General features: G+C 52.3%; 1 protein-coding gene across 3 annotated transcripts in view; it reads left to right on the forward strand.

The window, feature by feature from the left end:
• The window catches only part of PKNOX2 (PBX/knotted 1 homeobox 2), a 294,478-nt gene extending 278,621 nt beyond the window's left edge, over positions 1-15,857 (forward strand). For all 3 annotated transcript variants that reach the window (XM_060404255.1, XM_027959268.2, XM_042238115.1), the window contains 3 exons: positions 11,312-11,388; positions 12,499-12,677; positions 13,700-15,857. In XM_060404255.1, coding sequence (XP_060260238.1) covers positions 11,312-11,388; positions 12,499-12,677; positions 13,700-13,926 — 483 coding nt within the window. In that variant the 3' untranslated portion in view covers positions 13,927-15,857. The remainder of the gene's footprint in view (positions 1-11,311; positions 11,389-12,498; positions 12,678-13,699) is intronic.
• Positions 15,858-16,512: the final 655 nt, after the last annotated feature.

The following is a 16,512-nucleotide window of genomic DNA, read 5'->3' on the forward strand; positions in this document are numbered from 1 at the left end:
CTGGAGAGGAAACCAAGCCCTAGTGGCCCCACCACCACCAACATAGCCCCCCCTACTCCAGTTGCTTCTGCAGCTTGCTGGGTGCGGGCTAAGCTTCTTTCTGCATCGTCTCATTTCACCTGCCCAGTCATCCTAGGAGGGAGTAGTGCTACCATCCTCATTTTACCAATTACAAAACTAGGCTCCAAAAAGGTAACCGGACTTGAAACCAGGTCTGTGTGGCTTGAATTTCTTCCCACTAGGATGTACCGCCTCTCCACTGGCTCAAGAAACAGCAGCATCTCTTGGCTCCCACACAAAGTCTAGGGAAAGTAAGAGGGGACCTCAACTCTCAGTCAAGGCGCTGAGCCCCATCCTGGGACAGGTGTGGGGTTTGATAGTCTGGCCCTCATTTTCAGATACAGTGAGGCTGCCTGACTATCTCATCCGTTCCTCTTCCTTCGGCCTCCATTGCACCCACCAGCCAGGTGTACATCTCTCCAGGGTTGCACTCTGCTTGCTGCCACCTTGCCCCCACCCCACGGAGCTGACGACCTTGCTCCAGGGCCCTCGGACACACTTGGCTGCAGTCAGAAAACCCGAGTGCACAAAAGCACCAAGGGCCTCCTTGCTTGATTCTTTGGGTATTGAACTGTAATTCACATACCATCACATCCACTCTTTAGCTATACAGTTCAGAGGCCTTAGCTATATTTACAAAATTGTCTAATCATCACCACTATCTAATTCTAGAACATTTCATCACCCTGGAAAGAAACCTTGTACCCATTAGCCATCACTTGCGCACCGCTAGAAGCCAGTGGTCTACTTTCTGTCTTGAGGGGTTTGCTGATTTCGGATATTTCACATGAGTGGAATTGTATGATATGGAATCTTTTGTGGCTGGCTTCTTTCACTTAGCGTGATGTTTTCAGGGTTTACCCTCTTGTAATGCATGGCAGTGCTTCATTTCTGTGTATGAATATCCCATTGTGTTAGGGAAACCACTTTATGAACATTTGGGTTTCACCTTCTTGGCTCTGAGTGATACTGCTGCACACATCGGTGTATACCTCATGATTCTTGTCTCTGAGACTCTTTGTCCGGTTCCCAGCTGTTCTCACCCACAGGGCTGGAGCCTCACATGCTGGGCTCATCCCTGCTGGAAGTCACCCAGGTACAGCATGTGCCCTGCACGCAGGCTCCCGGCCAAGGAGGGCTTGTGAAGGAGAGAGTCAGTCGATTGCCTCTGCACCTCAGTGTTGCCTTCAATCACTCAGCAAACATCCTTGCCTGCTTCCCTGTGCCTAGCGTTGCATGAAGTCTAAAGAAAGAGGGCATCTGCCCCTGTCAGACACCCACCTACACAGCAGATAGAGACAGTTTATGCAAAAGGCATGGTGCTTGGAGACAAGATCTGGATTTAAGTCTCACTGTCCCCTCAGTGGTAAAGAATTTTACCAGGTGGCTCAGTGGTCAGCCTGTCAAGCAGGAGACCCGGGTTCGATCCCTGGGTCAGGGAAGATCCCCTGAAGGAGGAAATGGCAACCCACTCCAGTATTCTTGCCTGGGAAACCCCATGAACAGAGGAGCCTGGCCGGCTCTGGTTCACGAGGTCACAAAGAGTCGGGGACGACTGAGCTTGCACGCACACACACATGCCCCCTGTGCCTAGCCAGCAGAACTGCAGTGAATTGCTGGACCTCAGCAAGCCTCAGCTTCCTCTGCTGTAAAATGGGAGCCACAATATCCAGCTCATAGTACCGTTGCGAGGATAGAATAAGATGATGGATGCGGAGGTCCTTTGTCCTGAAACAGACACAGCTGCTGCTACAAATACCTGCAGGCTACCTCTGAAAGTCCCTGTAATCTGCTCTGCCTTGGAAACCTAGAGAGAAAATTCGACACTTCTAGGGAAACTGTGGAGTGAAAAAACATGGAAAAGCAAAAAAATAGCTTAGGGAGACTGCACCATTCTTGCTCCAGCATATATTATCTATTACTTTTTCCTGTAATTTCATCACCTTATCTGAAATCTCACTCATCAGAGATTCATTTAAAATTATCCTATCAGAATGCCCACGGTGAGGCCATCACTCCTTCATAGCTTAGGTATGAATTAGTCCAGAAGCTTGGTTTTCTACACCCACTCCACCAGGATCAGTTTCAGGGAAAGAGTGCCAGTGTTTATTAGTGGTGGAAGATGAAGATCAGAGCATCTGTAAACACAGCATTTTGAGGAGGTAGGCCAGGATGGGATGCCAGAGGAAAGGCTCCTAGCAATTGTCTTCAGCTTCTCCTGACCCTTTTGAGAATCTGATGAAAGCTTTATCTTCATCTTGATGAACATCACCGCAGGGGATTTGACTGTAAAGTCCTAAAGGCTGGACGCCTCTGATTGAGGAAGCAGATGGGAGGATAGCATAAGGATCCAGGGATTCGTCACAGGAGGGACTGGGAAGAGTCAATGGAGCACAGAAAGGGAAACGCTGAGAAAGTCTGTGCTCACTAGTCTCAGCATTTACCTGGGTCTAGTTCTGTTCCCTGAAAGCACAGGAAGATCTCTCATTTTTTCGTCCTGAATCCTGGGGGCTTCTCTCCACCAGAACACAGATCTTCAACCAAATCAGTCTTTAAGGCTAGCCCAGAAAACTACCTATTTTAAAAAACTTGTTTCTATGGAGAAAGGTGATCTAAGTTCCAAATAATACATCTGTCCACTAACACCTGAGCTTCAGGTGAGAGAGATGAATTCAGCACTCCTAGGACTGGTCATTTAATTGAGGGAATAAATCATACATATCCTACGAATGGTCAGCCCATGATGTATCCAAGTGCTCTCACACAAACACACTTGCAGGGGGTTGGCAACTCAATAGAGGGGAAGGGGTTCGCCCGTCTTCCTGGTCAGACATGTCCAGCATAGTGTATCCAGGACTGAGCATCATATTCCAAAAGGTCCTTTGACAAGTCATGTCCAGGGACGGGCAGCCAGGATGGGGACATAGCTGTTCAGATGACTCCTACAGGAAGCACGTCACACGATCAGGGCTGAGGGCTGGAGATTGTTGGTCTGTGGGACCTTTGGGGCAGCCTGTGCAGTAGAAAGAAAGACTGTGGAGGCAGACAGACCTGAGATTGAGCCCTGCTCCATTTTCTACTTACTACATGACCTTGAGTGAGTCAATTAACTTCTCTGATGTCAATTTCCTTTTCATATAGTGAAGGCAATAATACGTATATATCGTGAAGATCAATAATATGTTGTTAAAAAGCGCAGTGGCTGACAGAGGTGAAGTGGACATGGCTAAAGATACAGGAGAAGATAAAAAAGATGCAGAGGGTTGACGTCCCTGGTGATCCAGAGGTTAAGGATCTGCCTGCCAATGCAGGAAATATGGGCTCAGGCCTTGGTCTGGGAAGATTCCACATGCTGCAGGGCAGCTGAGCCCAAGAGCCACAACTACTGAGCCTGTGTGCTGCAATTAATGAAACCCACGCACCCAGTGCTATGCTCCGCGACTAGAGATGCCACCGCAATGAGAAGCCCTTGCACAGCAACTAGACAGCAGCCCTTGCTCACTGCAACTAGAGAAAGCCCGCACACGGCAATGATGACCCTAGGCAGCAGCAAAAAAAAAAAAAAAAAATACAGGAAGTGTGAGTCCTGACTCTGCCACATACCCCTTGTGTAAACTGGAGCCAGTTTTTAACCCTCTCGGCTGAGTTTTCTCGTGCGTAAAATGGGAATAATGATGCCTACTTCATTGATGTCTTGAGAATTCAATCAGAATACATGTCAAGTACTCTCCCAGGGTACTCTCTGCTCTTTAAGTGCTCAGAGTTCTCCAAAAAGCTGTCCGCTTCCAGGAAGTGGCGGTGAGCCCTGTTAGGAGGCGAGGGCAGGTGCTTCGGACCCTGTGTGGCTCTGGAAGACAGTCTCTGCTCTCTGGTTGGACAATAGGGAGGCAGATGAGTTCAAGAGAGAAATCCCTGGTTGGGGAACTAAGATCTCACTTGCCAAACACTAAAAAATAAAATAAAGATTCCACCTGAAAATGGCCAGGGGAGATTTACACCTCCACAGCATCCCTCAAGGAGCCTGAAGGCAGGTTAGCAGAAAATGCCCCATCATATATACCCAGGGGCTGGTGCAGTCCCGGCGTCAGGGAAATAAACCTATTTGAAAAGAAAGCACATTTGTACATGCACACAGGGGCTGCTTGGGGTCTTGCCCTCAGAAAAACAAGCTGTGGCTTTCCCGGAGAGAGAGCTACTTGCGCTGAGCAGCAGGTTTATTTTATGTTACTGATTTACTTAACAAACACTCGTGGAGTGAGCTAGGCTTCCCAGGTGGCTCAGTGGTAAAGAATCCACCTGTCAAACAGGAGACGTGGGTTCGATCCTTGAGTCGGGAAGATCCCCTGGAGGGAAAAATGGCAACCTGCTCCGGTATCTTTGCCTGAGAAATCCAATGGACAGAGGATCTTGGCGGGCTCCAGTTCAAGGGGTCACAAAGTGTCAGACGTGACTCACAGACTAAACAGCAGCAACATGGAGTGTTCAGGCACCCTTCTAAGCACCTTTCAAATATTAACACAGTGATTGTTATTAAACAACCTTTGGAAGGTATATTTGCTCTCCCCGCTTTACAGAAGGAGAAGCTGACACTAGAGCCCAGGGTCTCGAGCTGGTGAGAGACCAGGGTTCAAAGCCAGGCAGTCTGATTCTAGCTAGAGCCCCTGTTCTTCTTCTCTGGGGTGCACCAGGTCTTAGCTGTGGCATGCAGGAGCTTTAGTACAGCACACAGACTCTTGGGGCTTGTGGGATCTAGTTCCCTGACCCAGAATCCAACCCGGGCCCCCTGCACTGTGCCTCCAGGGAAGTCCCTAGAGGCCTTCTTCTTTGTCCTTGCCTACTGCTACCATGCTGCCTCCGAGACCCTTCTAGAGAAGTAGCCAGTGTGTTCGGTTGACTCCTAGGGACCCCCTTCTCCTTCTCATCCCCCCACAGATACGTTTGAAACCATCAGTTGTGTGAACAGCACTGTTAATAAGCAGGTGGCCCGGGGAGCCTGAATCACTGATGCCCCCCACCCGCTTCCTACTCATTTTCACACCCACAGACACACACAAAGGGAATGGTGACAAGTACCACTTAACCCCCAGGATCCCACGATCAGTCAACAAAGACGTGTTAAACACTTGACACAAACCTGGCATTTTCCTCAGCGCCGATGAGGTGGGGCTGGAAAGAACGGTGTGGACCCTTTTCTCAAAACTGGCACCCTGTCCGGTTGGTGTGAAAAACAGATCATCCTTTTAGTGTGTGGAATTCTGGATAGAGTGAGGGCTCAGACCTCATGGCAGTGGAGGGGGTGTTCCAAATGGATTTAAGGGGTTGGGGGCAGGTTAAGGACCAAAATTTTACTACTCTGTGGAGGACTGATTGAAATAGAAACCAGGGGGAAGGGTGAAGAGCAGGAAGGGCTTCCCAGGTGGCTCAGTGGTTAAGAATCTACCTGCCAATGCAGGAGATGAGGGTTCGATCTCTGGATCAGGAAGATCCCCTGAAGAAGGAAATGGCAACTCACTCCAGTATTCTTGCCTGGAGAATTCCATGGACAGAGGAGCCTGGTGGGCTATAGTCCATGGGGCTGCAAAGAGTTGGACACAACTTAGTGACTGGAGGAACAAGTGAAGAGCAGGAAGGTGGTAGGTTATTACAATGAAAAACTATATGGCAATGAGCATGAAGGTGATTGTTACATAGAACAACCAGGACAACAAACCAAAAGATGCCTTCAGCTTCACTCTAGCTCAGATGAGACTTGAGTCATGGGGCCCAAAGGGAGGTGTCAGCAAAGAGTTGGGTTAGATGTCAGAGGAGCTTCCTGATGGCAACCGTGGTATCGTGAAATGCTTCTCACCAACCATCCAGAACCATGGATGGATCTCCCAGCTATACTATGGAGTGAAATACTCCATGCTATATGATTGCATTTATACAGGGTCCAAAAACCAAGCAAAATTAAACCATATTGATTAAGAATGTAACTTAGATCATAAAAGTATAAAGAAAAGCAAAAAAAAAAAAAAAAGAATTACAAGAAACATCGGGTTATCTTGGGGAAGGATATCTTTGGAAGTAGTGATTGGCAGGGGACAGAAAAGGGGCTTCTGGGGTACCAGTAGAAATCTGTTTTGTTGACCTGGGTGGTGAGTGTTAGTGACACCAAGCTATGCATTTTAGTTCTCTGATTTTCTGTGTGTTCAGTCACTCAGTCATGTCGGACTCTTTGCAATCCCATGAACTGTAACCCACCAGGCGCCTCTGTCCATGAAATTTTTCAGACAAGAATACTGGAGCGGGGTTGCCATTTCCTCCTCCAGGGGATCTTCCCAACCCAAGGATCGAACCCGCATCTCTTGTCTCCTGCATTGGCAGGTGGGTTCTTTACCACTGAGCCACCTGGGAAGCCCCTGTGCTTTTCTGCGTGTGCACAATTGTAAGTGGGGAGGTGAGTGGAAAAGAGAAAGGAATGGAAAAGTGGGATGTGTGAGCCAGGACAGCTCTAGCAGGAAAGGCAGGGCCCCTGGGTACCTTCTGTACCCCTTTCCATTCTGAACTGCTCGTCTCTCCCACTTTAGCATCTCTGAGGTCAGGGTGTGCCTTGCCATCAATGGCATCTTCTGTGTGATGCAACGTGGCTGTTTCAGGGCCCCTCACCATCCCAGCTGCCTCCCTCTGGCTGGTTTCTGGCCCTGCTGCAGCAGTGGCCACATTAGGAAGTTTTGTAGCTACAGCAGGCTGCATGCACACAGTTGGTCAGGAGCAAGAAGGGAAGGAGGGTGTGGCTGACCCCAGTGTGGGAAAGCAGGCCAGGATAGCAGCTTCAAGCTCTGCTCCAGCAGCAGCTCCATCTCACATCTACAGGCTGCTGCTTCCAATGCGCCCTGTCCCTTGGGGATCTGGCCGGCCTCCTGCTTGTCTGCCTGGGTGAGGAGGTGGGTGCTCCCTATTGGGTGGGCTTTGAGTGAAAGAAGTGGCCAAGGGCCCATGTACCAGCCTGATTGAGCTGCTTTCAGACCCAGGACCGTAAGGGGAAACCCGTAGTTCAAACCGAAAGATGCCTTCAGCTTCACTTTAGCCCAGATGAGACTTGAGTCATGGGGGCCAAAGGGAGGTGTCAGCAAAGAGTTGGGTTAGATGTCAGAGGAACTTCCTGATGGCAACTGTGGTATCATGAAATGCCTCTTCAGCTTAAATCCGGCAGTTCCCTTCCCCAGAGACTGAATATTCAACTGAACGGTGAAGTCTGGCAGGTGTCACTGTTGGTCCAGAGTGAGTTAGCACAGCATGTTCTCATTCAATCATCCTCAAAGTCCAAGGAGTAGGCCCCGTCTTGGTATTTCCATCTTAAGCCCAGAAACCGAAGATGGCAGCCGTGAAACAATACTTTGCCAAGGTCCTGTGTCTGCTTAAGTGGTGGATGCAGGACTTGACCTCTGCAAAGATGGTACAGGTGGCAGTATAGTCGCTCAGTTGTGTCCAAATCTTTGTGAGCCCAGGCTCCTCTGTCCATGGGGTCTCCAGGGCAAGAATACTGCAGTGAGTGACCTCTGCAGAGGCCATGCTCTTAACCAGCAGGCAGCCCTGCCCGGTCACAGGGGCTCCCTGCCTGCCTGAAAGGAGCTGTCGTTGCTGGTCCATCCGTGTCTCTTCTAGAGGCCCTCTGTCTTCACCCTTCCCTCCTGGCTACGGAGGAGCAGTTCATCCAAATAATGAGCTGAGCCCGAGAGCTCACCGCCATCACACTGGATTCCTCTTGCTGCCCCTGGCCCCCAGCCTTTCCGATGGTGCTAAAAGTAGTGCTGACCAAATCAAGGGCTGTCCAGGGGCTATTTTGACTCTGTCCTCAGGAATCAGCTGGTCTGAGGCATGGACAAGCTGGACTGCTCCCACGAGCACTCAGATGGGGTGCCAGGAATGTTCTGGCAACACACCTGTCCCCAAGGCCATGCCAAACCCTGCACTCACCACCACCACCCCCAACCTCCCCCGCCTCCACCGCATGCTTCCTGAGATGCCCATCCCAGGAGCCATGGGGGAGGGGGGGCTTGCACTGAAGGAGGATCAGGGCTTTGTGTCTGTATTTGTAAGAGAATAACCAGCCAGTTTGGGGGACCCCGCCTCCCATCCCTTCCCATTAACTTAATCTGTGGATTTATGACATCCACTCAGAATGGAGGCCTGCACTGGAAGGCTCCTTAGAGACAGCAAACTCTATCTGCGGGAGGCTGAAGGATTTCCTTCTCTGGAGATCTTAACAGTGGAAGAAATTTGCCTCTGACAATAAGTCCTAGTGCAAAGCCCCTGCCTGGAAAGCCCGTGCCCTCCATTACTAAGATGGCTTGGCCATTCTTCAAAGTCCAGCTGAAGCCCACCTCCCTGGAGAAGGCTCCTCTGACTGCTCCGGCCACCCAGTGTGCACTGAAACACACTACGCATCTTTTTCTTTTCGGTTGCCCTGGGCCTTCATTGCTGCGGTGGGCTTTCTCTAGTTGTAGCAAGTGGGGGCTGCTCTTTGCTGCAGTGCACAGCTTCTCATTGTGGTGGCTTCTCATTGTGGAGCATGGGCTTAAGGAGCTGCAGCACTTGGGCTCTCGAGCTCAGGCTCAGTAGCTGTGGCCCCTGGGCTTAGCTGCTCTGTGGCATGTGGGATCTTCCCAGGCTAGGGATCGAACCCATGCCCCTGCGTTGGCAGGCAGATTCTTATCCTCTGCACCACCAGGGAAGTCCCCTACACAGTCCTCTTTAATAGAGGCTGTCTTCTTTGGCTGAAGCCTTTCCCTCTAAACTGTGGGCTCCATGGGCAGGTGTCTCTCACTTGGGCCGTAGCGGCTTCCCTGAGTTTTGTGGCTGATGTGCCAGCATGGTTGGCAAGGCTCGGGGACCAAGTCACCCAGCTCCTTCCCGTGCTGGTTCTCTCATCTGTCTCATACACAAACACCGAATATCCATGCCACCTGCTACTGGTCTGGACACTGGATATGCGGTGTCTGATAAGACAGGGTCCCTGCCTGAGCAACTCCCAGGATAGGGGAGAGATCTGTCACCGGAGAGTGAGCTGAAGGCAGTTATTCAAGGGCCGCAGTGACTGACTTGCCCCAGGGAGCTGGGAGAGACCTCACAAAGGACTTGACCTGGGAGAGGTCTTTTGCAGAAGCTCAGAAACGCACGCAGTAGAAAGGTGGGAGATGGAGTATTCCAGCAGGGGGACAGCATGTGCAAAGGCGTGAAGATGTGAAGGAGCTAGTAGGACCCAGAGAGGCCAAAACGTTGCTCTGTTTTTACTGTATCCTCAGACCAGCTGCCATGAATGACACGGAGGCTGCTCGGCTTCTAATGAGGGCCATGGAGATTGAAACTCCATGGGCAGGGGAGGAGGGCTCAGCCACCACCCCTCCACAGAGGGGATCAGAAGACACAGAGCCCCTCCTCCTCTGCCACTGAGGGCTACAGCCTCGTCCCACCTCCCTCTGCTCCTCCCCTTTTAGATGGAATTGGCTCCTGAGACACCGCTGCGCTTTCCTTCTTGTTAGAATCTTAATATTATGTGCCTCACAAGCCCCAGCTGCCCTGGTGTGGCAAGCAGGGTCAGAGGTGTGAATTAAAACAACACACGATCCCGACTGCTTCAGCCGGGGGACGCTGAGGCCACTGAAGAGGTTGCTTTCCTTTGTCACTGATAATGAGCGTTCCACCGAGGCTGTTGATCTCAAGCTCATCCCTCAGACAGCTTTAAGCACCTTGCCAGCATCATCCAATAATATTATGAAGAGCCATCTCTCGAGCACTTTACGAGTACAATTTCGTTTAATCATTACATGACTTTTTGATGTAGGGTAAAGCGATGCTCCGGAGATCTCACCGGTTGTCATGACAGAGCAAAAATCTGAGTCCTGGTCTTCAGGACTTTGGAAGGCCCAAGCTCCAGTATCTCATACCACCTCAATAAGGGGATGTTTTCAACCTGAGGACAGCTGGGCCCTCTACCCTAAGAGCCGCCAAACCTCCCCTAGCTGCCCGGGCAAGGCTCCAACCCATTCAGACTCTCATCACACCTATTGCCAGCCTGCCAGGTACCAGGTGGCATGCAGAGGCCTGAGAAAGACACAAAGACACACAGAACTGGTCATCATGGGGCTCACCACCCTAACCCACTGCCACCCCCAAATTTCCCAGTCTTTAATGTGACCTGTGCAGCCTTCCCAATGTTCTGACCAACACCCCACTGCTCTTTCCAAGCTTCTCTGGTGCTCGTCGCCCAAATCCCAGCATCTACTGCCTTGCGTCTGCTTCCTTTCACTGGGTGTTGTTGAATGTCACTGACGTCATGACATCATTTGTGCATTAGGTACATGTGGAGGGCGCTGGGAATACATTAATAAGACGAATTAATACGAGCTGGTCTTTGCCCTCATGAAGCACAGGTTGAGAGACAGACAAGCATGGAATCAGTGCAGGGACTGAAGGCCCTGGCCCGCGTCCTCACTCGCCCCCTCCAAAGACACTGACTCCATGTCACAAAGTGGCAGTGCATGGTGATGGGGGCTCCTGGGCCACAGTCAGGAGAACTGAGTTCCAAGCTGCTGCCACCCTCTGGGGGACAATGGAGATGGTTCTTCAGTTTCCTCATCTGTAAAGTGGGAAGAACAACCCCTAAGCTGCCCCTTACTGAGTTTTAGTGAGGTGCTCTTATTAAGTGAAGTTGGTGCATGAAAGCATTTCACAGGCTGTAAAATATTATACAAGTTGTAGTTGCCCTTATATTTATCTTGTCTCCTAGGGTGCCTACATGAATCTGCACACAGAGTAGATACTCAGTAAATGTCAGTTAGTGTAAATTAAACGGATTCATTCACCCCATTTACCACCTTCTGAGAGTCCCCTGGGCTTTGGAGGCCACTGTAAATCCTAATGCGGATCATGCTTGACCTGCCCGCTGTGGGGAGGATGTGGGCTGGAGGATGTGACGGTGCTGTGGGAGCGACCGCTGTTGGACTGTACCGGCTCCTGGGAGACCACTTGGGTCCCCACCAAAGGGGGGCTGGGCCGAGGGTGGGTGGCCCTCCTTAGGCACAGAGCAGCCTCCCTCGAGGCCAGCAGTCCATTCTTTCTGGGGAACAAATGTTAACTTTCCCCTGTTTGGGCTTCCAAACCACTGAGGCTGCCTGCCCGGGACGCTGCCTGTGTCGTAGGCATGGTCTCTAGGGGGACCAGGTCACCATGTGCCCACCCCTCACTAGCTCTTCACCTCTCATTTCAGCACCCCTACCCCACGGAGGATGAGAAGAGGCAGATCGCAGCCCAGACAAACCTCACCCTCTTGCAAGTGAATAACTGGTGAGTTAGCATTGCCTGCCCAGAGGCTCTCAGACCCAGGGGCCACTTGCTCGGCAGGGGGATGCACAGCAGGGGAAAAGCTGGGAGTGCCCAGCTCACTTCAGTCTGCGCCCAGCCACCGTGTCAGCCCTCCCATGTTGGCTGGAAACAGAAAGCTGAAATCCACACCTATAGCTTCATCTGCAGCTTCTCAGCGCCCTCTGCTGGGAAGCTGTGTCAAGAACATCACGGAAAACGAATAGACACACAGGGTGGCTGCATCTCAGGCCCCCAGGCCCCCAGGGGTTATCTGCTCCACTCACCACCTGTGTAAACAAACAGAGCTCAAGCTAAAACATTCTGCAGAGCTGGGAGCCGGAAGGAGGGAGGAGGCAACAGGCCTGACCCACAGGGCTCCCGTGCTCCCTCCTCTGTGGCTGGCCAGGGTGTCACGGGAATCTCAGAGGGCAAGGTCTGGTGGGTGGGAGTGGACTCTTGGCCCCCCAGAGAGAGGTCAGAGGTTAGTGCTTTTAACTAAGGAGCTCTTCCTTCACTGTTCAGTCCTGAGGGGTCTGGAGCAGATTCCCAGGCCTTCTCACATGTTCATCCCAACTTGTGGTCCCCAAGCCCCTGGTGAACGCATAAGCTCCTCGGTGCCCAGGGCTCATCACTGCTGCGCTTTTGTACCCTGGACCAGACCCCCAGTCTGCTCCATTCGAGGACCAGCTGGTGGAAGTCCAGAAGCAGCTTAGTGCTCTCTGCACATGTGGGTACACCTGCACACCTGCACGCCTGCTCACATATGCATACATGCACGTGTGCACATACAAGCTCACATGTACACATCCATGTACACAGACCTGCACGTGCACAAATATGCTCACACCTGCACACATGTGCACACGCATGTGCGCCCATGCACACGTGTGCACACACGCATGAGTGTGCACGCACAGAGGACATGTGCATACACGTGCGCCCGTGCACACTCACACACATGCTTGCATATATGTGTGTGCACTTGCACACATCTGCACCTGTCACGTGTACATACACATATGCTCACACCTGCGCACACACATTCCCGCCCCCCAGTGGTGGCTAACCTGTCTCCATCTGACCCCGGGGCAGGTTCATCAATGCCCGAAGACGCATCCTGCAGCCTATGCTTGATGCCAGCAACCCCGACCCTGCCCCCAAAGCCAAGAAAATCAAGTCGCAGCACCGGCCCACCCAAAGATTTTGGCCCAATTCCATCGCTGCAGGGGTGCTGCAGCAACAGGGCGGTGCCCCAGGGACAAACCCTGATGGTAAGACCTGGGGCTGAGGGTACTCTAGAGCCTGGGGTGGGGGGATGGAAGAGGGGCTCCTGAAGTTCCTACGAGTGCGGCTGTGCAGAGTCAAGGATTGAACGTCTACTCACTTGAGTGACAGCGTCAGCTCTGTCACAATAGTTAACTCTCCTGATCCCTGCCAAAGGATGTACGTAAGCCTGAAAGAAGGGGATTTTTTGGTATATATTTTAACAAGTCAAAAGCAATCTCACCAGGATGAGTGGGAGTCCACTGGTGGGCATCTGAGTCAATGGCTGCTCAGCAGAGCCCCCCTCCTCACCCCCACACCCACCCAAAGTGTCTTAGCACCCATCGGTGTCTTCACAGTCCCCCAGGAGCCAGGGCCATCTATAAATACCGAGGCAGGCGGCTGGCTTGTGAACGGAGGCCAGGAAGAGTTTTGTTTTCCCAGCTTCTCCATCACACCTTCCGTATACACTTTTCTAACTGCCGGTCGCCTGGTGCACAATGAATAATTCAACGAGCCATGAGCCAGGCATTTTATAGCGTGGCATGTGAAGCAGCTCTGTGTGGGAAGTGGAGTGGAGGTGTACACGTGTGCGTGCATGCCTTCATGTATACGTGCACGTAGATGGCTTTGAACCAGTTTCTGTGTGGTGGGCCACAGTCTTTTGAGGTAGAGTAGAAATTAACAGATTTTCAGCCAAACACACCAGAGAGAGAAGCTCAGCAATATCATGCCTGACTCTGTTCCTTTGAGCTAATGACTCAACCGTCTGAGACTATTTCCTCCTCTTTAGAGCGGGGATGACAATACCTACTTACAGAAGTCTTCGAAAGGCAACAGTGTCTGCCACAATTACACAGAAGATGGCAGGAAGTGGTACCCAGGAGTGCTGCTGCCTGGGATGGGGCAAGGGGTGGCTGACAGGTGGATGGACGGGAGTCTCCACACCAGGGAACTGTCCAGTATAGGCGCTCACCACCCCATCCACAGGGGCTCCTGGGCCTGACCCTGGCCTTCTTCTCTCCCGTAGGGTCCATCAACCTGGACAACCTGCAGTCCTTGTCCTCAGACAACGCCACCATGGCCATGCAGCAGGCTATGATGGCGGCACACGACGATTCCCTGGACGGGACGGAAGAAGAGGAGGAGGATGAGATGGAAGAGGAGGAGGAGGAGGAGCTGGAGGAGGAGGCGGACGAGCTGCAGACGACGAATGTCAGCGACCTGGGCTTGGAACACAGTGACTCGCTGGAGTAGCTGAGCCGCCCAGGTGGCACTGGTCACCGAGCGGGAGAGGAGCGTCATCAGCCGGGCTTCGGGGTGGGGGGGAAGGGGACGGGGCAGGCAGCACAGAGGAAGTTGGGCCCTGGCTTCCCGGAATCAGTAGCTGGAGGAAATGCACAGAAAACACCCGCTCCTTCCCAACCACCAAGCTTCACCGAGAACCCCGGCCCCACTTCCCTAGTACTGCAGAGGACTCAGCGTGGCGGGGCCGGTCAAGCAGCCTGGACAGAGAGGCAGGAGTGAGATCTGGACTCACCGCATCCCTGAGGACAGAGGGCACCCCCAGTGCCCCCGCCACTGAAGGACTTGAGTTGTTTACAAGCCCCACGCTGGGACATGGATCAGTGCTGTTCATGGAGTGAACCTCTGCCAGGGAACCGAGTCAGGAGGAAAGAGACAAAGGGGGTCTGGGCTCTACCTCCACAGGGTCCTCAGCTCTTTGAGAGACATTCAAAGGCAGGAGGGAACCAGAATGCATGACTCATGGCTGGAGGGAGAGGGGGGCCAAGGGGTTACATCCTGTAGAATAAGATGGGACCTGGATTCTCTAGGGCTCCCCTCGGTCCTCCAAGGCCCATGGACTTGGTAGAGGGGGACGAGAGCCATTAGAGCCACCTTCTCTCTCTCTCTGTCTATCTCCTGGAAATCAGTGGTAAGCTGGTGGGCTCAAATTATAGGAGGTTAAGTGGAGGCCCTTCACCTGGGTTGGCTCCAGGACACAAGGAGATGGCAAGACCTGGGCTAGGAGCCGTATCAAGGTGACCTTGGGGAACCACAGCCGTTCCCAGGTGGTCAGTGGTCTCTTAGGCCAGATGTTGCAGCCCTGGGATGGAGCTCTCCACACGTTCCACGCCTTCCACGGGCTGTTGGAGAGGGTGGAGCCAGGTTAGCTTGGCAGCTGTCCACCCCTCCTGTCCCTCGCCGCTGTCCCTCTGCCCCCGGGGTTGGCTCCACCAGCCTTCATCCTTTCTTCTTCACTCTATCCTTCCGAGAAGGCAGAAGAAACTTTGGAAAGAAGCATCCAGCCCAGTGTGAAGCCAGGGGTTGGAGAAGGTGCTAGCTACATCCCCCTTCCCATCAATATCCAAAGTGGGGGGGAGGTGCCCACCCACCTGCCTCACTGTTCCACACACCATCCCTACCACGGCCCTGGAGGAACCTGGGCTCCGCAAGGAGGAGGAGTCTTCCCACCATCTGCCCTGACACACAGCATCCACCCCCAGGCCCCCAGGATTGGCACCCTGCCCTCCTGTTCCCTCCCACCCCTACGGCTGTGAACCACAGGACTGATCACACGTGTGTTTTCCATTGAATTTAATTTAATGGACTTGCAGCTTCATTTGTCAGTTATGTGTTGGCCATCTCCGGCAGTAGCAGGATGTGAGTTGGCTGCTGGGCTCAGCTTGAGGGCCCCCTGCCAGGGCCCTGTAAGGTGGAGCAAAAGGATGGTGGCTTTCCTGAGGTCTCCCTGAAATGAATGTATTTCTTCCCCCAAAAGAGCTGATATTTAATGTTTTAATAGGGATTTTTGAGAAACAAATAACCTTATTTATAATCTGGGTGATCCAATCATTTTTTTACTCCCTTTTGATGCCATAGGTAGAAGAAAGTCTAGCTTTTTTGGCGTGAGACTTTGGCAACGTGCAGTGGGACAAATATGTTTCCTGTTCTGCTTCATTTTTCTTGTTCATACACACACGTGCGTACATGCACACACACACATACACCCTTCCACTTATCACTTTGGACAGGCATCCCACCCCACACACTTGCACACACGTGCCCACACATCCTCCTCCCAGCCCCCCTCCACCTGCCTAATGTTATGCAACCTCTTCTGATGTATCCACCAAACCAGTACTGAATGTGGCCGAGTTTTCAGTAAACCTTATTACCTACCATAATTCTGGTGCGTGATTCTCTTTTCATGTGGTTAAGGGTTAGGGGGACCCTGGACCAGAGGAAATTTGGAGGCCTTACCATAATCCTTGTTCATTTGACTACCCATGAAAGGGACCTAGGAAGAGGGCTTTCTGGGTGTCCTCAGTTTGCCAGTCTGGGGAGAAAGATGGCCAAGTTTGGCACAGTCACGGCAGAGGTATCTTCACTAAGACAGAGAGCAAGAAAGGCAGAGGCTCTGCCCTGCCCTCTCCTGGCGGTCTCCTGTCATAGCAAGGGAGCTCAGAACTCAGTCCCCTCTTCACCTCAAAGACCCTTGCTTATCCCACCTCCATCCAAGCTGGTGCCACCACTGCCCATTCCCCAACCTCACATGCCCCCCTCGCCCTATCCCTCGTATGAAAGGTCCCAGAAATCAGGAATGATGGGCAGTCTTGACTGCCACATTGAATCCAGGAACTGTGTTCAGAGGGGAGCCTGCCCTTTGAACCCCAGAGCTCAGCACTGTATTCTCTGGGGCAGGAAGAATTTGAGAGACAGCTCATCTCCCCAGCTAAGGGCAGCCTTGTTACTTTCATCCTAGAGGTTTCCTTACTTGGGCCATGTGCTGAGATGTCCTGGCATGGGTTTAGAATTCTTCATTCCCATTGGCAAGGGCTG

Source organism: Ovis aries, chromosome 21, assembly GCF_016772045.2.
Source record: "Ovis aries strain OAR_USU_Benz2616 breed Rambouillet chromosome 21, ARS-UI_Ramb_v3.0, whole genome shotgun sequence".
NCBI classification, from domain to species: domain Eukaryota; kingdom Metazoa; phylum Chordata; class Mammalia; order Artiodactyla; family Bovidae; genus Ovis; species Ovis aries.